Consider the following 25,407-nt stretch of genomic DNA (forward strand, 5'->3'; position numbering starts at 1 on the left):
AGAGCCCGGATCGGCCGGTGTAGCGCCACCGCCCGGCCCGGCCCGGCCCGGCCCGGCCCGCCCCGCCCCGCGCCGCCGTGAGGGGACGGTGCGCTCCGCCCTTGGGGGCCCCGGCACGCGTCCCCGCCTCAGGGCGCCCCGGCTGCTGTCCGCGCGCTGCAGGGCCTGTGACGGGCTCCGCGGCGAGTCTCCGCCCGCCCGCCAGCCATGAGCGAAGGGAGGCTCCCCGGAGCCGGTCGCGGCCTTTACCGTGAACCCCAGTTATCAGGGCGGGCGGAAGAGGCAGAGTCCCCTTGTGCGGGCGGTGATGGCCCGCCCGGGGCACGTTTCCACCCTACGCGTGGAAACCCGAGGGGCTCCGGCCCGGCCTGGCCTGTCCCGCCGGGGCTGGCGCCCTCGGACCCGGCTCTGAGAGGGCAAGCTTCCCCCGCCCCCATGTCTTGAGTCCAGTGTTTTGTAAGTCAAATCTTGTTTTTCTTCGTGGAAAATAGTTTTCGGATAGACGGTGAAAGTGTAAACTGGGAAAGAATCCTTAAGGAGTCATTCAGAAAAAGGCTATTTATTAAAAGAGCTTGTTTAGATACATGTATACGGAGATGCAACTCTAAAATAGCACCAAAACATCACAAAGGCAGTATTTGAAAATACCTTGAGTACAGTAGCATAACTTAATGCCAGCAATCAAGCAAATTAGAAGAAGAAAATAGTCTCTAATAATTACCATTATTTTAACATCACTCATTGTGATTTTCAAATGCCCAAGAAGATAAGAAAGGACCTTTGACACGGGCTAGCAATTAGAAAACAGATTTACAATGTGGCATCATTGGCAACAAACTAATATTCCCAGCTTGAAAATGATCCTGGTTGTTCAGTTGTTTACCTCATAATCCAAATAGTAAGAAATGTTTGGCTAAATTTGATAAAGTCAGAGGAAATCCTAGGGCCTTAAGACAAGAAGTGAACTCCAGAGAAAGGAAATAACTGTAATAATCAATGCAATCTTGCTTACGTGCCGGTCAGATTCCAGGAATTAAAACCAAAACAAAACCCAGGCAGTATAAAGTTCCTGTTGTACCTTTAGTACTGATAAGGAGAGGGCCTGAAAGCTAGTGTGTGTTTGCTTTGCTTGAATACGTTTTCCCTTTTTCAATTTTTCTTTGTCTCACTTATACAGGGGTGTAAGTGTTTATATATAAAAACTATATGGTAAGTTTGTTTCCATTTCTTAAAGTGAGTTTTACCAACATACAAAAGTCCCATGAGTGTCTCTTGTAATGCTCAGCACTGCATGGTCATATAAGAGCTGATTATGATGTCTTGTGATACCAGCGTAGGATACATGAAAAGAAAGCAACATCAAAGATTTTAAATTTGGACACAGAGATGCAATTATTTTATTTCATAGCTTTCTTTGGTGCTAAGCGTCATCAGTTCCTGTTGATGGAATTCTACAAAAAGACAGAGATGCCAAACAACTGAGAGCAGCAGTACCTGACCTCGAGGCAGAACCATCACCTCAAGTGAGATGTACCCCAATAATGCCTTGGGAGAGTGGTATGTCCAGGCTGGAATTGACAGCAACCAACACAGTCTAGTTCTCCCCAAAACAAAATACTGCTAGTTCTTCCCTGAAGCTTGCACTCTGTTGTTGCCTATGACATGTGAGCCTCACCTGCCAGAGAGGAAAGTGTTGCTTTCTGTGGTATATTGACTGACAGCCTTGACACTCCAGTTTTTCCTTCAGAAAATGGTTAGATACATCTCCTTTCTAGCATAACCTAGATGGAAGAGGAAGACGGCTGCCATCCTTTAAACCCCCATGGGTTAAAGTGCTCTGTAGGATTTGGCATACCTACTTTTAATTGCTCCTTTCCTAAGAACCCCTAAACACAACAGTGCCCCTTCTTAGGAAAATACCTTAAGTAGATGGTACTTCCACCTTTAGCTGATGGACTGTTTGGCATATGTTGGGCATTGGATGTGTTTTTTCAGTTCTCACTTTTAACATCCTTCCTCTTTTCATGAATGTTTAAGCAGTCAGAATGTGAGTGAGAAAGAGAAAGTAACTCTTCAGGCTAATGGTTACTACACTTATCTAAGAGGAAGATCTGTTCTAGTGCATGTTTATGTATCTCATATAAAACCCTAGTTTGCATAATTTTTCCCCATTTTATCCTACAATGTAAAAATAAATTCAGTTATTGGATCACAACCTGGAACTCCGTGCTCCCTGAGTTCCACAGTATTCTGCTACTCTTAAAACACTACTGAGTTACTCCCTTTCTTGAAATTCTCTTTCTCCACATCCTGTAGGCCTATAACGTAGTGTTCAGGACAAACTCTGGAAATTTTTTGGCGTCCTAGAAGGAAGAGGCATTCAGGTGTTAACAGCTGAATCTTGGAGATTCCTGTTGTGAGAAATTACCACATACAGGCTGTCTGCGCTGTCTTTGTTGGAAGCTTCAATACCTGGTTCCAGTGGGAAATGTGGTCCTTCTCTACAGCTGCTCTTCAGAGCCAAAAGCATTGTCAGGGATTTGGGTTTGGTATAAACTAATACATCTGCCTCAGGTAAGAGAGGCATACCTAGCATGTGGGCTTAGTTACAAACTAGATACTGACTGAGAGCGCTCTGAAGGTATATTCAAAGAATGTACGGTGTGTAGAGATACCCTAGCTCATTCTGATAAAATCAGCTGCAAACAGTGGAGGAGTCAGCATGTTTACTTCTGCCACCTGTGCTGGAGGAACAGTATCTTCCTTCAGAAGTGTAGGGTAGACAGCAGGGATGGTCACTTGTAAAAGTACTGAAGTATAAGCCACAAGAGAATCTACAGAATTGTGTTCGGCTGAAAAAGAAATTGAAGCATGCCATATCCTCTCACCTCCGATGATTAAGAAGAAGATGAGTGACCAATGCACCAGCACATATGGTGAACACTGTGCTTTGCCTACTGCCTGATCTTCAGCCTTGCTTATAACATGTCCAAAAAGAAGAAATAACCTTTTACAGAATTGTACTGTTGGATATAAACAGACACTGGAACATCCCTGCCTGTGATCAGAAGTAGAATTTATACAGAGAACTTCAATACTGTTACCTGGTAATAATTTGAGTGAGGGCTTTGAGGATTTCTGATTAAGGTTCCCTGAAGTGGAAGAAAAATAGGACCAATGGTTAGACTTGCTGTAGTTCTAGCCCTTTATCTTTCTCTAGATCATTACATTTGCCTACCTAAATCTGGTTCATGTAGCTGTAAAGTTTTGTAGCAAAGTATTACATTTGAATACACTGTAAAATACAGCAAGAAGCTTGAGATCTGTAGGTTGAGTAACTAGATGCTTCAGCGCAGTCCCTGTTACTAACTCTGTATTAACTTTGCTTCTGTGTCAGGCTTATCTGTGAAGAAATTAATCTTAAGGTTTCATTTCTTGTCATTAGACTTTTCTTGAAAAGCTTGATGAAAATTAAAAGCATTGAAAGCATGTGAAAACTTGAGCATTTTTTAAGGTCACTTTGCAGAAACATTGTACATTTAGCACAGTTTAGTATGGTTCAGAATGGCTTGATAGATAATGTACATTTTTTTTTTAATGACCTTGCTATTAAGGTGTGCTTTACTTTTAAGGAATGTATGATTGTCCTAAAATATCTGAATTTTAAAGCAATCACAGAATCACAGAATCAATCAGGTTGGAAGAGACCTCTGGGATCACTGAGTCCAACCATTGCCCTGACACCACCATGTCAACTAGACCATGGCACTGAGTGCCATGTACAGTCTTCTCTTAAACACATCCAGAGATGGTGACTCCACCACCTCCCTGGGCAGCCCATTCCAATGTCTAATAACCCTTTCTGAAAAGAAATTCTTCCTAATGTCCAACCTGAACCTCCCCTGGCGAAGCTTGAGGCTGTGTCCTCTTGTCCTATCGCTAGTTGCCCGGGAGAAGAGGCCGACTCCCACTTCACTACAACCTCCCTTCAGGTAGTTGTAGACTGCAATAAGGTCACCTCTGAGCCTCCTCTTCTCCAGGCTAAACAACCCCAGCTCCCTCAGCCGTTCCTCATAGGTCAGACCCTCCAGACCCTTCACCAGCTTGGTTGCCCTCCTTTGGACTTGCTCCAGCACCTCAACATCTTTCTTGAAGTGCGGGGCCCAGAATCGGACACAGTATTCCAGGTGCGGCCTCACCAGTGCCGAGTAGAGAGGGACGATCACTTCCCTAGACCGGCTGGCTACACTATTCCTAATAGAGGCCAGGATGCCTCTATTATTATTCAATCCTTTGAATACCACTTACCAATATCTAGTGTATCCATTGGGAGTGTTTCTGGTATTCTTTCCTTGATGCTGATGATTCTTGAGCCATATCCTTAAAGACTTACATTTACAAAAAAAAAAATAAAAACTAAGAAACAAACAAACAAAAAATATTAATATAAAGGTTTATAGTATAATTAAGAAAATAAAAATATTTTTATATAAAAAATAATAGCTTAGAAATTAAATGCTTCTAAGTTGACTCCCAGTACTGATTTCTGACTTTATGGAAAAGTAGAGTTTAAACCAAAGTCTTTGAGTCAAAGATTTAACAAAGATAACACAAAAATGCCTCCATAAATCAGTTTATATCACTGTGAAAACATCGTATAATAAACAAACACATTTTGGTAGCATGTGTAATACCAATAATGTAGTATCACAGAATCACAGAATCACAGAATGTTAGGGATTGGAAGGGACCTCGAAAGATCATCTAGTCCAATCCCCCTGCCGGGGCAGGATTACCTAGACCATATCACACAGGAACGCGTCCAGGCAGGTTTTGAATGTCTCCAGAGAAGGAGACTCCACAACCTCTCTGGGCAGCCTGTTCCAGTGTTTGGTCACCCTCACCGTAAAGAAGTTTTTCCTCATATTTATGCGGAACCTCCTGTGTTCCAGCTTGCACCCATTGCCCCTTGTCCTGTCAATGGATGTCACTGAGAAGAGCCTGGCTCCATCCTCATGACACTTGCCCTTTACATATTTATAAACATTAATGAGGTCACCCCTCAGTCTCCTCTTCTCTAAGCTAAAGAGACCCAGCTCCCTCAGCCTCTCCTCATAAGGGAGATGTTCCACCCCCTTAATCATCTTCGTGGCTCTGCGCTGGACTCTCTCTAGCAGTTCCCTGTCCTTCTTGAACTGAGGGGCCCAGAACTGGACACAATATTCCAGATGCGGCCTCACCAGGGCAGAGTAGAGGGGGAGGAGAACCTCTCTTGACCTGCTAACCACACCCCTTCTAATCCACCCCAGGATGCCATTGGCCTTCTTGGCCACAAGGGCACACTGCTGGCTCATGGTCACCCTGCTGTCCACTAGGACCCCCAGGTCCCTTTCCCCTACGCTGCTCTCCAACAGGTCTGTCCCCAACTTGTACTCATACCTGGGGTTGTTCTTGCCCAGATGCAGGACTCTACACTTGCCCTTGTTATATTTCATTAAATTTCTCCCCGCCCAACTCTCCAGCCTGTCTAGGTCCCTCTGAATGGCTGAGTACCCATGTTGGAATTCACACATATTTCATTCTATAATATATTGAGTTACATGGGTCACATCTTGTGTCACTGCTTGTATATACACTATTCCCACTCGAGATTGTGTAACTGCCACATATATTTGCATAAAACAGCTGGTTTATGAATATTTATGTATTTTAATACAGTTAAACAACAGGAAATGAAGAGTTCTGGCAGTGTATTACCAGTCACAACTCTGCAGAACTCCAACTAATACTTTGAAGAATAGCAGCAATCCTGGAACCAGATTTTCAAAATAGATGTGCATGAAAAATCTGAAGGTAAATTTGATTTAACATTAATTAATGTAGTGAAAAGACATATAAAATTAAAAGGCGCAGAATGTGTCATTTTAAATAAACATTATTAATTTTTACCTGTATTTAATAGTCAAAGATTGTTTTACTAAAATAGGTAAGGGCATTTGTTTGCGTGTGAGTCCATAGCTTCTGTGCCAACATTAACAACTGTGAGCTTAACTTGATAATAACCAGGCAAATATTATAAAATCAGTAGTGCCAGCTGCCTGGCCTGTGTACAATTAGGCTTTCATGAAAAATCTGGGGACTGGATTTGACAGAACCAGAAGGCAGCTGTTCTCAACAGCACACTTCCGCTCAGAAACTACAGCTATCTGAGTGAGAATTAATGCTCCTTTTCATATTAGTGCACTCTTCCACTGATCCTTACGGCAGCTGTTGCTGTGCTTCCCCTAAACACTTAAACTGGAGTTGTACTAGGACTGCATGCAGCAATTGGCAAAACATTCAGCAGGCAAAAGTCCTGAAATTTCAGGGAACTGGACTAGGTAAATGATGTGTTGTTTTTGTGATCTTTGTCCTTTCAGTATCATACTTCCTGGAGCCATAGTGGGTTAGTTTGATACCCAGACAGGATAATAATTTGGTCCCACACCCCAGCTGTCTATCTTAGAAGCAGCTGTCTATCTTATACTTGGAGGAAGATTGAATGGAAAATTCTATAGGCCATAACTGGCCCCTGTGGAAACAAAAATTAAAGTTTTGGGGTTTCTTCCTTTTACTGTGCAACGATAGTTTAATGACTGGAGGTGTATTTGCAGCTCTACCACTTCCCTGATGATAACTGTGGGAAAGTCACTTTATCATGTGGTACTACAGTTTCTCCACATGTGGCATAGGAATAATTAAACCTACCTACTCTATGGAACACTGTGAGGTCTGTCTAGGAAGCTGGAAGCTGAAATTACTTTAAGAGCATTGGGAAGACCATATTGAGGGACAAACCTGATACGGTTTTGACCTTAACTATCGTATCTTTTCTAGCTAGTCTGAACTGGGACATGGCAGTTGTGTCAGAGACTCGGACCCCAGTCTACATAGCTTTTGAGCGTACATACTGTTAGTGTAAACATAATTAAACCTCATTAATGTTTATAAATATGTAAAGAGCAAGTGTCACAAGGATGGAGCCAGGCTCTTCTCAGTGACATCCATTCACAGGACAAGAGGCAATGGGTGCAAGCTGTAACACAGGAGTTTCCACTTAAATATGAGGAAAAACTTCTTTACAGTGAGGGTAACCGAACACTGGAACAGGCTGCCCAGAGAGGTTGTGGAGTCTCCTTCTCTGGAGACATTCAAAACCCGCCTGGAGGCGTTCCTGTGTGATATGATCTAGGTAATCCTACTCCGGCAGGAGGATTGGACTAGATGATCTTTCGAAGTCCCTTCCAATCCCTAACATTCTGTGATTCTGTGATAATCACTGAAATCAGCCAAACAGCCTTACCCTGTCATTTTGCACTTGCTTGTCAGGAATCATGAAAGAGCAAATTTTGTCTGTCTTTTGCAGAGATGTTTGGGGGAGCGCTGAATCCTGCGTAACTCGCACTGAGTTCTTCAGAGCTTTTACTATAGACAGAGCTGAGTAAAATGAAGCTTCTAATTCAAATAAATCTTCTTCATGCTCCCAATAGTAAAAGCCAGCCTTAAGTAATAAATTTGACCTTCGACTCTTCATGTTTGATTGTACTTTTAAATATGCGTTTATACTAAGATCAGAGTATCCCAGAGAGAGATGCTTTGATGTAAACCGAATTTTGGAACATTTGGGAAAACTGGAAGTATTGCTGTAGCCCACCAGGTGTCAGTGCCGCCACACAGCAGACTGCTGTGGCTCTGCTCGCTAGGCAGGTAGGACTGGGAGTCTTCAGAGGAATGGGTGAGTTGTCTTGGATCATGGAGACTGGCTATGTAAGGTCTGGCATATTTTTATGTAACTCTAGAAAATAGTTTCAGGACCAATGAGTGCTGCAACCCATTTATTCTGATTGTATGGTGTAGTTCCTACAAAACGATTTGTATGAAGCAGAAATACTTTAGGGAATAAGAAGACAAACAAAAGGAAATATTTCTGAATAAATGGACATTCAGTGACCTAAAAACTATTAGAGAGAACTGATATCAGCCAATAATGCTTTGATTTCTGACTCTCTTCTCCAAAGGATTCTCTCTCCTCTAAAATGTGACAGCTATTCTGGCCTTGATATTAACTGAAATTACAATGTTTATTATTGTGTGGGGAAATGGAATTTTAGATCTGAAAACACATCCAATAGTAAGGTTCATTAAGAGATGGTTCATTAGGAGTACAGAAACCCACAAAAATGGGAAACCTAGATAAAGAAAAAGCAGAACTTATGGAAAGTATAGAAATAGGAAAGGAAAGGTAGAGAAATTCCATTAAAATATTAAAAAGTTGGTGCCGTTAAAACATAAAAGGTAAGGTAGAACAAAGGGCAAAATTTGATGTTGCAGATATAAAGACAGAGAAGAAAACTTCAGATGATTATTCAACATTTGCATAGATTGTTTTCCTGTATTTCCTGGTCTATGCAGGAAAACCATAGAATCATAGAACAGCCCAGGCTGGAAGGGACCTTGAAAGATCATCTGATCCAACATTTTGTGGAAAAGGGAGCCTAGATGAGATTACCTAGCACCCCGTCCAGTTCCATCTTGAAAACTGCCAGTGATGGGGACTCTACCATGTCCCTGGGGAGGTTGTTCCAATGATTGATTGTTCTCACTGTAAAAAATTTCTTTCTTGTATCAAGATGAAACCTCTCCTAGTGCAACTTGTACCTGTTGCCCCTTGTCTCCTCCATGTGGCTCCTTGTGAAAAGAGAGCCTCAGTCCTCATTGTAGCCACCCTTTAAGTACTGGAATACTGTGATGAGGTCCCCTCTAAGCCTTCTCTTCTCCAGGGACAACAGACGTAATGCTTTCAGTCTTTCCTCATAGGACAGGTTCTCCAGCCCTTTGATCATCTTCATGACCCTCCTTTTGGACCCTCTCCAGTCTGTCCACATCTTTTTTGAATTGTGAAGACCAGAACTGGACACAGTACTCTAGGTGCAGCTTGACAAGTGCTAAGTAGAGTGGGATGATCATGTTTCTATCTCTGTTAGTAATGCCCTTACTGCATAAGGGAAATTCTGCATCACTGTTGCTGCTATAACCTGCATCTGGGGTGAGATGTTCCCAAATGTCCTTGGCCAAAACCTAAGAAGACCAACACTGAATCTAGAATCTCCAGATGAAGGACACCCAGACCTGCTGCCATGTAAAATGCTGTTCAGGAGAAAGCCCTCCCTGCTGCTTCCCTGTACCTTGGAGTTTTCTTATATTTCTTCCATCCCTTAAGTGGGTGCAGAAGCATCCACTGCTGTTCTTTGAGCAGTGAAGATGACCTACAGCTCCTGCTAAGTTGTCTGTGCAAAGCAATGAGGCTCCTGGAGTGGGTGGCTGGCTGTGGGGAAGTCAATAGCACTACAGCATCATAACTCCACAGGGCAGCTCGCCCCAGTGCCCGCTGCCCCTGTGCACTGTCAAGTGAAGGACTTTCCCGTCTGCCTACTTGAGAAGCTGGCACACTGCGACGTGGAGTGGGAGATGCTGAGAAACAGGCCAGGGAAATAGCAAAACCCACCCCACCTATTTTACAAGAGTATGTGGGAAGAAATGTTGTCATCTCTCCATCTCTGCCGGATATACGTTTCCTTGTAAGGCAGTGAGTGTCTAAGGATTGCTGGGAGAAAGAAATTCCTGTATTACACCATGTGGTGCATAAAAGGATGGGGAAGGGACAGTGTATAAACAGGGTCATAGCAAATCGGCTGCATTTGGGAGACTTTTGTGATAGCAGGCTATTGCCAAAATTAAACAGTGAACACGGAAAGGTGTTGGAGTCTTGAATTTCTGACACAGAAATGAAAGGTTCAGTTATACCTTTAGAGCAGATAGAGTCATGAGCGGTGACAAACACTCAGCGAGTTCCCATGGTATCTAAAGAAGCCTCTCTCCAGCACACCTCTTTTATTAAGGCTTGTGGTTATGTCATTGTGGAACTGTGTGTCATATTTCCTTTAATTATTTTCCACTCTGTGGATTGTACCACAGTCATTAAAATGCCGTTTTGAGGACTGAAACTTGTAATTCATTCTTTGTTTATGAGATACAGAGTACAGTGCTAATTATCATGCTAATTAGCCCTGACTGATGGATAGTGGTTCCTTTATTATATAAGCATTCACCACATTTTTAGATAATTGCAACAACTTATTGCTTTCTTTTAAAAATAAGTCAATCATATAGCAAGTTCTGGGAAGCTAAAATGATGAGTTCTGTCTGAGCTGACTGTGAGACACTAAAGCCACAGCTCATAAACCGCGGTGCTGAAGAGAAGGTCTGACGGGGCTGGTTAATGCACAGTTCAAGGCTGTGGGTCCTATAGAGAAAAAAACATTAGGCATTTTGCACATGCAAAGACAAAATCTCCCTTGTAGTTCAGGTACAAACAGGCACTCACTCCAGAATGGGTTATGGAGTGATTTCATCTCTACTAGTATTAAAATGCTGAAAATTAACCTTTGATTTTTATTTTTATGGTGCACATGTGGGCAGATAATATTCTCCAAAGAGTATATAAGGGGAATAACTGCTCTGTCTTCTGAAATTCCACTGCCAGCAAGAGAAGAAAATACACATTGACATGTTTACAAGTGATGCCAAAGGATATGTTTTGTATATTGATTTTGATTATTTCTCCCAATGCCAAGATTTTTTTTAAAATGTAAGTTGCTAACACTGGTATTTACTTAGCATACTAAAAAGTAACATTTCTATCAGTATGCATCTTTCTAAACAAAATTAATGTGCAGATTATCATTATGGATGATCACATGTATCTATACATATGATCTATACGTATCTGTACATATGAGTATATTCATATCACATGATCATTCTGTTTTGCCACTTCATTATCTGAAAGTGATCTCTCCATGTCTATTGCGATGCCTTGCATAGTCTTATAAGTGCCACCTCAAGTGTCATTAGTGCTTTCTCATGTGGTGTGATGCAAGAGTAATTGGTTTAGTTTTCATCAGAATGTGTTTATTTAAGAATATGTGGCTTTTCTACAATGTTTAACAATGTGTTGGCAAAAAAAAGCGTCACATACAGTCATGTCACACAAATGCTTATTGTTTAACATCAGAAAAAATGTATTAATGGAAACACCCAGAAAGAAAACTATAAATAGCGAATCCAAAGCTCCCCAGAGCTCTCCACGCTTCTTGTCCATGTTGCTCTGAAAATAACTTCCTGGGTGCGCATGAACACCACCCTGCCTGCACAAGTTACCGGGTGGTAAGGGATACAGCCACTTCTTGAAGCGCCTTTGAATCGTAACCACAAGAACCCACGTTTAGCCTGGAGAAAAGGAGGCTGAGGGGAGCCCTTATCGCTCTCTACCACTGCCTGAAAGGAGATTGTAGTGAGGTGCAGGTCGGCCTCGTCTCCCGGACAACTAGCAACAGGACTAGAGGGCATAGCCTCAAGCTGCATGAGGGGAAATTCAGGTTAGACAATAGGAAAAATTTCTTCACAGAAAGGTTTATTAAGCATTGGAATGGGCTACCCAGGGAGGTGGTGGAGTCACCATCCCTGGAGGTGTTTAAGAAAAGACTGGATGTGGCACTTAGTGCCATGGTCTGGTTGACACAGTGGTGTCAGGGCAATGGTTGGACTCGATGATCCCAGAGGTCTCTTCCAACCTAGTTGATTCTGTGATTCTGAACCTCTTTCTTTCGGGGAAGGGGCCGATGCTGCTTCCCCAGGCCCGCCACGCTGCTCTGCAGAGCTCGGAGCGGCGCGCACAGCTGCCTCCCATGCCCCCGTCTCCGCGGGCCTCCGCGGGCCACACCGGCCCCGACGGGGGCGCGTCTGCACCCGCTGCGCCGCGGACCAGGGCGGGTCCGGGCCCCTGGGACAAGGCTGGCTGGGGGGAGGGCGCTGCCGCCTCCCGCCCGCCACCACGGGAGCAGGCCGCGGCAACGGCTGGTTGCTCCGGCAACGGCTCCCGTCGGGCAGCGGCGGCGGCGGTGAGGGAGCGATGGGAGCAGGCGGGGACGGCGGGGAGGGGGCACTGTTCCGCGGGAGCGTGGTGCCTAGGGGTGCGCTGCGCCGCGGGAGGGGGTGCTGAGGGGGCACTGCCCCGCGGGACCGCTCGGGCAGGAGCCGCAGGCAGGCGGGAGCTGGGGTGCTTGGCGAGGGGAGAGAGGACAGGGCCTAAGGTAGGGCCCGGGGTGAGGGCCGCTGTTGGGTGGCCTGCGCTCCTGCTCCTCACCCTCTGGGCCTAGGAGCGCAGAAATGGGACATTGCACCTGCGAGCTTTACCCCGGCTTTTGTCTGTATTCAGTTTTCTGCTGTTGAGGGATTTGATTTCCCTGCACCAAATGTGTGAGTTCAATGCTGCTTAAGTGATTGCAAGGTATGAATATGTGTACAAGATTTCAGTTGCATTAACTGTGGTAAATCTCTGATGAGACTGGGGTTTACTTGGTGTGGTACACTGTATTTTCAAGTGGGAATGACCTGAGATGCCAATAATGTTTCAGTTACTGATTCATAGAGCACCAATATATTTTAACATATACTGTCTCGTTACACAGCGTTAAAACAAAATGTCGTCATCATCACAATCATCCTCATCTTTACCTGTACCAAATTGTACTGCTCCTTTATTGGACTCTGATCTTCAGGAAAAGCTGCTTCTTCCTCATGCTACTGAGGCAAGTCCGTTCTGTTCCTGTTAAGCTTGATTTTTTTTTCTTCCTATTTACGTAGTTACCAAGATTCAAAACAGATTCTTTCCAAACATACTTCCTAGCTACAGATGGGAAATAGGTGATAATTCAAAAAATGGGTAGTGAGTGTGCTGGACATAAAAATGGTATACTGAAACTCTGGAAAAATTCTTATTTGTTCTTTTCTGCTTACATAGATGGGCTAGGATAAATGAAACATGATGTTTAATCTTCCAAGATGCTGTTTTCACTGGAAGTAATCAAATTCAAGAACTTAGTTTTGGTTATATAACCAAGAAAAAGCTATAGAGACCTGCACTGTGTAACACAAGTTAAGGTCTGCCAGGAAATGTAAGCCTGTAATAAACTAGACACATAAACACAGATATAAAAAATAAAAACATTAGACGTTTGGAGTGTAGATATTTGCCTTAGGGCAACAGTTGGAAGCAGAGCAGTCTACATTCTGATTCTGTGAGGAAGTTATTTTTTTAGTTGGGAACTTCCCAAATTCTGTTACTCATTTTCTCAATTATGCTAAAGAGATATGGATGTAAGAATATAAACTCGTAGTCTGACAAATCCTTTTGGTGGACATGCACCTGGCACAGGCTGAAAGCAGGAGAAATGGGTCCTGGTGGGTGGAGAAGGCAAGACAATCCACTTCTGAAAAATAATGAGTAGTCAGTAGAGCACTGAGCGGAGTAAACAGATAACTTTGTGCTTGGCGAGGACATCAATCATTCTGGAGTGCGAGAGTAGAGGCAGGAGGGAGGTGTTTGGAGAAGGGGTGAAGGTGACAGCAGGTTCCTGGTGCGTGACAAGGAAAAGGGCGGAATGGGATGCATTTAGGTAGTAGGCACTGATACTTGGCTCTGGACTTGCTGTGACACGGGCAGCATCACGTTCCTGTGCAGCCCTGCAAGTTGAGGAGCTTTTCCAAACTGCTGCTTCCAGATTGGAAGAACTCTGCTGTGAAACATATCGATGTCTGAGAAGGACTTGGCCTCCACCTTCACTGGAGGTAAACTCTTTACCTTCTCCTTGCAGATTAGGTGTGTTCTGTGAGTCCTCAGTTTGAGGGTACATCCTGTGATATCACAGGCTTTTACCCTTGTTGGAAGTCATAAATGAGACATTTCTTTGATCTTTAAAATTTCTCCTAAATTATTCTCCTGAAGAGCTGACTTGTTTTATGTTGATATCCTTGAATTAGCAAGATCAGTGTCCTAACTGTGAGTGATACTAAATATTACATAGTTATGAATGCTGTTTCAGGGAAAACCATATGTGCCACCTGGGGAAGCAGGAAAACTCTGTTCACTGATTCAGCTGTATAAAAAGGATTATCATAGAACTACAAAAGCTATCCAAGATGGAAAGTACTTTACTGATCTAAGCAAAGAATCTGACAGTCCAGAACACCAAGTAGGAAAATATGTAAGGCATAAACATAGAACCAATGCAAGTGTACATTTCTTACACGAATCTTAAACTAACATTTAGTCTTACCACCTTCTTTAATAGACATGTTGGGAAGATTTTTTTTGTTATGTCTTGTGCACTGAGAAAGTTCCTGCGAAGTTGGAAGGAATTTGGTGGGCTATGTATGTTAAAACAGAAGGTGGATCACAATGAATTCCTGTTTAACAGTAGCGTCATATGGAACTTGCACAGAAACCTGATGGAGTGATGAATGTAGATTTCTTTTAAAATTAAATGTGATTTGTCATTGCTGACTTTTGTAGCTTTCTTTTGGAAGTCATAAAGCTAACCTTTTTTTCTTGCAAGTTAACAGAGATGGGTGTTTATTCTGAACTTTTTTTTTTTAGTTTTAAAGACAATATTCTTGATTTTCAGGTCTTCATAGACAATGCTAGCTGTCTTACAGCATGAGGCTTTTTGTTGATTGTTAGAGAGAAAGTTTATAGAGATCTAACTGTGAGGAAGACAATTTCCTGAGAATGGAAAGACAGCATGAGTAATTTAGGATTCTGGTCACTTCTCGGTTCTGGGAAGTCTTCTAAGCACTTCTGGTTTTTCTGATAAATTACCGTGGGGTCACAAAACACCATTCCTGTTTATATATTACTTATTTGCTGATAGCAAATCTGACTCAGTGTAGTCAGGAAAGGATAGGACTACCACTGAATACGATGTTTGTAAGTTTGCAGTGCATGCAGAGGTGAAAACTTGGATGCAGATTTGGGGTCCATGTACTGACTTTACAGATAAACATGGGATCAAGATTACAGAATATTCTGATGAATTATATGCAGGCCAGGATAAGATGACTGCTTTGCGAGGAGTTGTAAAACTTTTGATGCCAAAGTTTCCACCTTGAGGTAGTGGGTTTATCCTCTCACTAGTGAAATTAAGATGTTTAGGATTTACAACCTGAAAGTCCCACAAGTCTATTTTTTTTAATAGGAAGTTACCCCACCTCCAACATCAGACATTTAAAAATGAGAAGCTTAGTTGACAATATTATAGGCACATAAATTCTTTTGGATTTGTAGTAACAGTTAATGTAGTTTGATTTTTGTGATCTCCCAGCGTATGCTTTCTGGTTCAGTCTTCAAATTCTTCTCTCTAACTGAAGTTCCTGAAAGGCTTTAATACTTAATATTAATCTTTAAAATATTACAAGTTGTACAAATGCTTTTACTATTTGACTACATATTTAAATAACACTTAAGTATTTATGGTATTTAGAGTCCTTTTTGCTAAAATAAAGAAATTGGCATATGCAGTGACCCTAGTTTGTTTTCCTCAGCTATGAAGTTCTATGCACAAAATAAATTGAATCTTTAGAGTTTAAACCAACAACTCTAGGTAGCTTGTGAGTATGCGAGCTTTTACATTTATATGTACCAAATTTGAAAATGTAGCAAATTATATGTACCACATTCAAAACTGTTGAAAAAATGCTAAATCAATTATAATTGGAAATACTTTTTAATGTTTCCTGCTTCTGTCTTGCAGTTAAACAGTAAAAACATTAACACATTGATGCAAAAGTTAAGTGAAAATGAAACCCAAAATGCTGTAAGTAAATTAAAATTTCTGTCTCTGTTCTATGCTGTATGTCTGAAAATGGCTATGTCGTGGTATCATACAATTTCAAATGACAATGGCAAGGTGGGAATATTTGTGGTTTATCATCACAAAACAGAATCTTGGTTTTACATCTGAAATGTTCATCAGTGTGCGTGGCTGTTGCATGGTTGTGCACAGACATTAAAATAATTTCTTTGTTAATTTTTTTCCATGAAGAATCTCAGGAGAAAAATACTTGAAAGGGAGAAACATGTTAAAGAACTTTCATCCAGGCTTCAGCTTGAAAAAGTGAGTGACCAGTTCTGTTGGAATGAATGTTTTATCTCAATGTACTAGATTCTTATTTACAAATTTTAGATTTTGAGAAAAGCAATTATTTCAACGATATATGAAAAAAAGGAAAATCCTGAAAGATATTTCCTACAGAAATATCTTAAAACCATCAAGACTGTATCCAAAACTATTAAGGATATAGGTTATCCTTAACACTAATGTCCCACAGTTCAGGGAAGGGCATACATCTAGACTAATGGCTTTTGGTTTCTCATTTAGGGATTTGCAGTGGCTCTGGAAAAAAATACTTACAATGAAGTAATACAGAGTAAACTAAACAGATACCCTTCACACTTAGTTTCCATGGCTCTTTGAGCTCAGTGAATAGGGAAAGGTAGTACTGACAGTAGAGCTAGTATCCTCAAAGGCTGACAAGACCTCATTTATTTTCTGAACCAAAGGAAGGGGCTCAGTGCAGAAACTAACATAGGAAGAGAAGAATTGTCTGTCCTATATACGGCAGCACTACAAAACTTTCAAAATTATTTTACTGGTAGTTTAGCAATTTGTGTTACACTACTTGTATACCTAAAGTGCACTTTATGTGTATGCAATGCAGCGTGGTTCAGTGTTAGTGAGGGACAGAGTAGGCTCAGTTAAATCTTTAAGGGGACAATGGTGTACTTTGATTTTTGTAACTCCTTGGGGTTTGTTGAGAGCCATGGTTCTTTAAGAATTTTTCTTTGCTTAACCAAGAGAGCATATCATTTGGCTGCAGGATAAACTTAGACAGCTAATTGAAATAGAGGAGTCTGTGAGGGTACCCACTTTCACACCTGGCAATTGGCATGTCCTTGTCTTTATCTTGAAGTGAAGCAGCATGTTTTCATAGAAACATCCTTTTACATGAGAGTAGAAATGCTGAACAGAAAAGCCTATAAACATTCTGAAGACTGCAATACTAGCAAACATCAGCATTGATGGGATCTGTGCAGCATGCTGTGCACTGACTAGAGATCTGTCTATTGCTGAACAACTTGGGGTGCCCAGCAGCTGAAGGAATAAATGATTATCTATGCTATCTCCTTGTTCCTTCTTAGTTATCTCCAATAAATGGCATTTTCTTTAATACCTGAGTCTAAGTCTGCCTTTCTTGCTGGTATCCATAATGAACACTTGCACTGGTGCATTACAATGCTCTTTTAGTCTATACTGATAATATAACTTCTTTCTACCTGTTTTCTTTATTTCTTATTTAGAATGAGCCAAAAGAATCAAGTTACAAGAAATTTCATAGGATCATCTGACCTCAGTTCTGGTGACATAAGTTGCCTCTTCCCTTGTGCTTTATGTATCCTCCCAAAATTAGATTTTGAATTAAATGTATCAATACCTCTAACAGCAAGTGGTGGTCTTTGGTATTTAATGAAGATCAGTTCAAGTCTAATTAGTCAGGGCAGAGCTGATCAGTGTGGCTTAATTTTGGTCAACCTGCTAGCTAGATGCCTTTGCTCAGCCTGGAGGCAAAACCTCATGAATTTGTGAGTTTGTGCTTCCAGGCCTTGTTCATACTACTTAAAGAGTCAGATTAAATATGATGCATCAATTATACATACATTCTTTCAAGTTTGTGATTTCTGTTTAACATTAATAACATTAGTAGCAAGTTACTGCTTGTGAATATACTTGTAGAGCATGTTTTATCTTTTCCAGCTTTTGAGAACATTCAAATGTCAGTTAGAAACTGTAAGGCAAAGTAGAAAGAATATATAATCATACAGCATATCTCCGTAGACCAATAGATTTGTGTTTATTTCTCTTTATTAGGTCAATGTACGGAAAGAAGACCACCTGTCAAGATCAGTAAAGGCAGTACAGGCTCACCTGCAATGTCAGATTCAAAGAAAAGAAGTGGAAAATGATGAATTAAAAGTGAAAAAACAGGTCAACATATTTTTACTTGTGTTTCAGTTTATTTGAAAAAATTAGCAAATCCTGTTGTGGTCACAGTTTAACTCAGATGTGAGAGTTAAAATATCACTTGAAATCAAACTCTTGGTAAAGGAAAAATCCCAAACAGTAAAAATCATTAGCATTTATATTTTGCACAGTCTGTCCAACCACACTATCTTAATTGCAAGTTGGGTTTTTTTCTTCTTTTCTCAAATTGTGCATACTAGCAGTTCTGCTGAAGAGAAGTTAAACACACATAGAAGCATTTGCACTCACCTAACTGTGCTATCTAGAAGACACATATCGATCCTGAGGCAGTCTCCAAAGGCGGTCAATAGAAAGAGATAGGCAAGTCCCCAGGATGAGTTTCTGTTGTAAGACAAGGGTAATGAATCACCACCTGTTTCTTTTTATTGACTGTGAAGGAGTCAATAAACCTCTTAATACTGACTGAAAGAGAAACACCTAAGACTAATACCTAACCTCACTTTTTTTAAGGTAGGTGAAACGATTTTAATTTTCTTTTCTAAAAAGCAAATGGTAAATTTGGGCATTTGCAGCAGTTACTGGCTTTAGAACAAGGCAAGGAAGAGGTCGTGTCAGAGGCTGGACCTGTATGTGGCCACAGATTTTAGTATTTGAAACTTGTCAAGAAAATAGGCATGAATGAGAAAACATTGGCTGAAAAATAATGTATTTCTAATTTCCAAACTTTTTTTAGTAGCATACATTCCCTACGAATTGCATCATTTGAAGTTGGTAAGGAGCCTTTAGCAACTCAATTTCAAAAAAAGTCACGCATGTCTATGTCTATATAAGTACCTCATATTTTCCACTGAATAAATATTGCTTTATTGTTCTACCTAGTACAATTATTAGAATTCCAACAACATTTTCATTAAGTGATACTTTGATAAAGTAACTTGATGTACAACTGTATTTTCATTCCATCTTTCTTTTAAAGTTTTGTTTGTTTGCTCGTCAAAAAGTGCTGAAGTCAGTTGCTAGCTTAAATCCTGGTGATGATTTTGTTAATCTCTGGACAACAGCTTGCAACAGCTTAACATTACCCTTATGAAATTAATTCTCAATTTAAATTTACCTCAGTCACTGAATAATGCCCAAAGCACTTACTCTTAGTGTGATTGTGACCTCCTGCGGTTATAACAGGGGATAACAGTTGCTTACTTATACCAACAGTTAAAGAAGTCCATACATAGACTCAAATTTTCTTTTTGCTATGTTTATTGAAGGTATTCTCCTACCACCCCACCAAGTCACATCTTTGTTTAGTAAATGCCCCATAAGTATCTATAAATGAAAACTGCTTCCTGGATATTTAGGGTTTTTTATAATTTCATTTTTTGAAGTAGTATATTCCTTTTTGGTGGGTCCCAGTACCTGAGACCATCTTTCACTTGGAAAACCACATACATTTTGTATTGATTATGGATAAGTTTGGGGGCCATTAGCAGGACCTATACTGACAGATATCCTCTTACAATTAGGATATTTATCAGTGACTTGAGACATATTTATTTACACTGCTAGCCTACTTACATTGCTGTAGTTTGGCAGAATAAGAAGTGATGTGAAAGGAACTTGCACTTGTCTTTATGAAAGTAATTGTCTACTGGTAGCTTGGTCTTGTTTTTTATAAGCTGTAGCACCTTAAAAATAATCGCATCTGAGATTCTCCTTGAAGCAGAGTCTGGTATTGCTTTTATTGTATGTCATCATGTAGTGTTTTAACGTCTGGTCTCTTTTTCCATTCATATTTAAATAACAAGTGATATGTAGATGAAAAATACAAAAGTCATGAAGTTAGAGTTTCCTGGGTTGGATAGGATCATTACACTGCCTTCATCAGAGTGGTGTAAAAATCTAGCTAGTGAGAATTATTAACAGCAATAGAAAAGATAATATGACAACAGTTGTAGAACCCAGCTCTCATCTCGCTTGCATTGTACACATTTGATAATACAATTAAATGCATTAAAATACATTTAATGCAAATATATTTTTACATGTATTTAAATAAAGATACATTTAATGCAAATGTATTATTTCCTGAGTGCTGCAAAATCAAGCACTCGGGAAATTATAGTTACTTGTTGTCCTTATGATGTGTGATTTACTGCTGTGGTTTAAGCTTTATTGTAGCCTGTTTTAATTATCTTTAAACAATTGTCTGCTGTGGGCAAGGCAGTGCTTAATTTTTTCTTTTTGCATTTTCTGCTTCACTATCCATTGAACACAAAATATAACTTTCCATAAAAAATAGTTTCTTCACTAAACAATTCTGTTTCAATAATAGAATGGGGCCATTATATGCATGGGAAAAAGTCAGAGATCTTGCAAGAGAATAGTATATTGTCATCTAATCATAGACCATATTGTAATACATATATTCAAGAGAAGACCCTGGCCTTTCCTAGGTTCTTGACTTAAAAAAACCCAAATCCAAGATCTTAACTTTCATATTCAGATTTCGTATACAGTTACACTGATTTCCAGCCCTAGTTATGTGTATGCCCACTATAGATGATGACTACTACATCAGTGAATATCACTAGTAGCATCATTAAGGTGATACTCTTTACAGAAATCAGTCGCTAGGGGTGATGAAACCACTTTTATTTTCCTCCTCATAAACAGGTTTATCTTCCATGCCATGCCTTCTACATTGAAATTCTGCATTCATTTCCAAGAGCCCACAGCGATGGTTAGATTGCTGTCTTTCCCTGCTCCTGCCCGCTTCTCCACCTTTTCAACCTCTTTTCTTGATTATCTTTATAACGACTTTCCCAACATGTATTTTCTCGTGCCTACTGCTGTACATACCTTGGCTAGCTCTTCGTAGCAACAACAAGATTTGAGATACAAAGACATTCTGGAAACAGATTATAAATGTAATTGCTATTCCTGATTATGTTATGTCACAAAGTGGTATTTAAGATATAGAATAAAAGAGTTGATATTTAATTATACTGCAGACACTAGAAAAGAAAATAGTGGAGTGGAAACTTCAAGATGGTGAATACAAGCACCAGATGTTAGCCTTAAGGGAAACAAGTGAGCAAAAGAAGACTGCTCTGAAAAAAGCAATCAGGTGCCAGAAAAAAAGAGCTGAACGCTTTGAAGCGGCTGTGGAAGATTTAACCTCCAGAATAAGAGAACGTGTGAGTAACTATGCTGTGAGCAATGTCATGCTGTATTGTTTTAAATTGAGCAATTGGGAGACTTTCACCTGTGGAAAAGAGGGAAAGTTGGTTGGTCGTGCTGTGTTTGTCTCTTTTATTTTTTTGCTCCTTGGTTAAGGAAAAGGTTGCTATAAGTGACATGCAAACTGTTACTACATTCACTGCCTTTCTTTTGTTAAAATGTAGTGAATGTCTTAAGCCATGAGGTTGTATGCTTCAAACTGTAGTAAGAGGAGGCCGATCAGCTTTCAGTTACACCTCTCCTGATCTTCCTGTTAGACCTTTATGGATATACACTGGCTAATCTCAGAAGTACAGCATACTAACTGAGAATCCATGATTGGGGTTTGAAGTCTTTGTTTTCTTCATTTATCAGTGTATGACATCTCATGTGGATATTTAGCTTTCTAAGTTGCTTGCTCTGAACCTTTTCAAAATCCATGTACAAAACTTCCTTAATCCAAATTGTTCTTTAGATTCTCACCCCGCATATCTCTACAGTTTGTCATTGTTCAAAAAGGCCAGGTGTATCAGAACTGTGCTGAGATCTTTGTTGCCTTATTTAAATTTCCTAATAAGAGTATGTTTTCATACTCTTAGATGTGTTGCCATAATTTTGGATATGTCAGTATTAAAGATATATATTTCCAGTTAGTATACTAGGAGGTAGTTAATAATGTTTTTTCGTTTTCTTTGATCTTTGTGAGAAGACAGGAGTGGATCTTTGAATACACTTAGCAGTACAGAGGGATGGCAACTAACTCCGGAAATTTTGGTGTTTTGTAGTCACACTTGTTTTCTTTCCCCGTGGAAGACCTGGTGTACTTTCAAGATAGCACGTGTTGGTTAATTATCCATGTTTCTTTGAGGGACTTTACTTAACTTTGCACTTCTTACCTAGCTATTATTTTTTATTCTAAAAATGTTTTCGCAGAATTTTATGTTTGTATTAATTTATATGTAGTAGAGATGTATTTGAGACAAATATTTTTGTTGTAAGAAAATATATTAATCTTAAAGTTTGAAATATTGTTCTATTCCACAGTTGATATACAGTGCCAGGGTTTAACTGTGTTTCTGCCTTGAACATAAGTCTGTACTTAGACCTTAAGTTTTTAAAATGTGTGTAGTTTTTTTTATTTTCTTTCGAGACAAGACAAAATTTACATTGCTTTGTACTAGGGAGATCTAAGCCATCTTATATTATATAGGCCTTATGTTTAGAAAATTTTGTAGAACTAGGTGGTATTCTTCAGTGGCATTCTTTTGTTACATAATTTGTAATTTCTGTATTCTCTAGGAAGTCAAACTGTCTGAGATACTGTCAGCTTCCGATGTCTGGAAAAAACAGCATGATAGAATGGTTGAAGAAAAGACAGCATTAGAAATTCAAACAGAAGATCTTAAAAAGTAAGTTGAAATGTTAATCTATTTTTTTTGGTTTCTGTAGTCACACAGTCTTGATATTTAGTAGTGTAGTACTCAGATTGACAATGTAAACAAGTTTATGTATTCATATCTTAAAATTCTGAGCAGAATTTAAAAATTGGAAACTAGAAAAAATTTAAGATTTGTGGCCTTCTCTCTGCTGCATTTCACAACTTTTTTTAAAACTTCATTCCCCGTACAAGTAAGGAACATGTTCTTTACCCTGCATACTTCCAAGTAGCCTGAACTTGCTAGTAGCAACTATGCCTCTTCATCAGAACCATTTATTTAGTAACTGATTAAACAGCTTGAGTGTTAACTCTTGTGTGTGCTGCAGTATAGAAGAAGGTTCTTACTTGGCTTCTAGTTTCTACTTCAGACTAATGACAGCAAAATTATTTCAGTTCCACTAATGTCTCACCCCACGAGAGGACAGAGAAGAGTTCCTCTCAGAGGCATATTTGAACAGTTTATTCTTGTAAGGAAAAGCAACACAAAATTGTCCAACCTTGTTCAAACTATGCAGTAAAATCTTAATGTACATGAAGAATATGCCATTTTCTTTGGCAGACAGTGACAAATATCCTTTTACCTTCTCTGTCAGTAGAAATATGGACTATAATCCAAACAAACAAAAGAAATTGGTAGGTGCCTTTATGGTAGGTCTAAGACAATGTTTATTTTACAAAGAGCTTGATTCATGCTCAAATACATAACAGCTCAAATAAAATTGGCTTGACTCTTGTTTTTGTTTCAGAAAATCTGACATTTCTGAAAATAATTTCAGCATATTTTAAAATTTAACAGAAGTACAGGTACATGATGTCAGTCCAGAAATCTGTCTAGCCCACTATTGGTCCAGTGTATGTGAGGAGGCATCTAGGAAAGAATAAGAAAGGGGAAACATCTGTGATACTTCCCTGAAGTACTCTTTCTGCTTCCAGCTGTTTTGCTGGTTTTATTTTAGCTGAAAATATAAGTCTTTGCTTCAAATGTACCATTCTAACAAGATTTGTTCTACTAAGCAATGTATGACTAGCTAATCAGCAAAACAGATTTCGTTGTTTAGCTTCATTAACATGAAAAGCAAATGGTGAGGCATATAGCACAATTTGTTGCTTTTAATAATGGACAGTACTATTCCTAAACTAGCTATGGAATGTTCTTAGTAGGACATTATCTGATAGACCTTATAAATTCAATATAATTCAATTTCGTACAGTATGTGTGTGCATAGTTGTCTTGGAAGTATGCTTGGGTGTTCTAGGTAATGAATTTATTTATAATTGAGCTAGGACCACTTCCCTGGTGGACCACATCTTTTTTGGAAAGTGTCTTATTTCAATAGATACTGCTTTCTTGGGATGCATAAATGTGTTCTCCCAATTTTTGTTGTGTTTTCTTTTATTTTAATAAAATAAGAACAATGAAGGAGTATGTATTGAGGTACAATTTAATTTGCATAGTGAGAGTTTTGGAATCATTATATAGGATATAGACATTCTTGCCTATCTAACAAGGCAGATCACAAGCCTTTTGGAAGACCTGAAAAGAAAGGAAGAAAGGAGAAGAAACTCAGATGAGGAAATTCTTGGAAAGCTAAATTCTGTTAACTCTGAAAATGAAAAGATTTACCTTGAAAATGAAAAATTAAAGGTGAGATTGTTTTAAATCATTGTTGAATGGCTCAGCATTTCTGATACATTAGTAAAGTAACCACATTAATTCCATTTTGGCCTTCTGTCTAGAGATCCCAAACCTGTAGAATAAATTTCGCCATCAATTTTTTTACAGTAAGTGAAAATGAGACATTGAAATTTTATCGGTGGAAATCTATGGCAAATCTAGGAACAGGATTGTCTAATCATCTATCTATCTACTTAACCAGGAGTAGCCACAAAATTGTTTAATTGGAAATTGTTATTTTAAGTTTGTAAAATTTTCTTTCAAATTAAAGAACTGAGTTTAGCTCAATTATTAATTTCAATTTTTTAAAAGGTTTACAGGTTTTGTATTGTATTTATTCTCCAAAGTAAATCTTCTGATGAGCTGACAAATGAACTGTGGGCTATTATTTTTGTGTGACAGGATAAGTAATTGTGTCACTTTTTAATGTCTGCAGGTCACTTGCTGTAATATCATATTGTAGATTGTGTTATTTTAACAACACTCTTACTATCTTTATATTTTCCATGTTTTAATCAAGGCTTCCCTTGCTACATTGGAAACCAGTACTGTTTCTGTTGAAAATGAACTGCTAAATCTGCAAGAAAAGGCAAAGCTGCAGGAAAACCTTGTTGAACAGTATAAAAATCAGGTGACTAGCATATCTGAAATGTTCAAGTATGGGTTTTAAATTTTCAAGTAGTTTTGAGGAAATGAAAAGGGTTTTATTTGTAATAAAACAGATTTGTTGTCATGTTGACTGTAATATTGTCGTAACATTGAGGATGATAGAAGAGAGCACCATTACAAACCATATGCAAGAATAGTCTCCACACTATTACTAGTACACATAATCCTTACTGGATTGTGTGAAGCTAATTGAAGCCAACAGAGCTAATTACGTACTTGCTTAGGAAAGATTTGCTTCCTAAAAAGCAAGTTGGCAACCCAGTAAACTATATTTTAAAAGTAAAATTTAAGTCTGATGACTTTAGTGTGCATATCCAATGATATTTTACCTCTCCTTGGTCATCTTTATTTCCACATTCCTAAGAACAGTAAAACAGCACTCAAGTACTCTTGTAAGAGTTTTTTTTATTTACATCGGTAGCTCCACATTG

At 39.5% G+C, this 25,407-nt stretch overlaps 1 protein-coding gene across 1 annotated transcript in view; it reads left to right on the plus strand.

Moving 5' to 3' along the window:
- The first annotated feature begins 311 nt into the window (after positions 1-311).
- ODF2L (outer dense fiber of sperm tails 2 like) overlaps positions 312-25,407 on the plus strand; it is a 33,776-nt gene continuing 8,680 nt past the window's right edge. The window contains 9 exon segments of the mRNA XM_068406898.1: positions 312-456; positions 12,570-12,689; positions 15,690-15,752; positions 15,981-16,052; positions 17,865-17,981; positions 20,987-21,172; positions 22,494-22,603; positions 24,142-24,277; positions 24,828-24,938. Of these exon segments, the coding sequence (XP_068262999.1) occupies positions 12,582-12,689; positions 15,690-15,752; positions 15,981-16,052; positions 17,865-17,981; positions 20,987-21,172; positions 22,494-22,603; positions 24,142-24,277; positions 24,828-24,938 (903 nt within the window). The 5' untranslated portion in view covers positions 312-456; positions 12,570-12,581.

The sequence above is a fragment of the Nyctibius grandis genome, chromosome 8 (assembly GCF_013368605.1).
Source record: "Nyctibius grandis isolate bNycGra1 chromosome 8, bNycGra1.pri, whole genome shotgun sequence".
In the NCBI taxonomy this organism is placed as follows: Eukaryota; Metazoa; Chordata; class Aves; order Nyctibiiformes; family Nyctibiidae; genus Nyctibius; species Nyctibius grandis.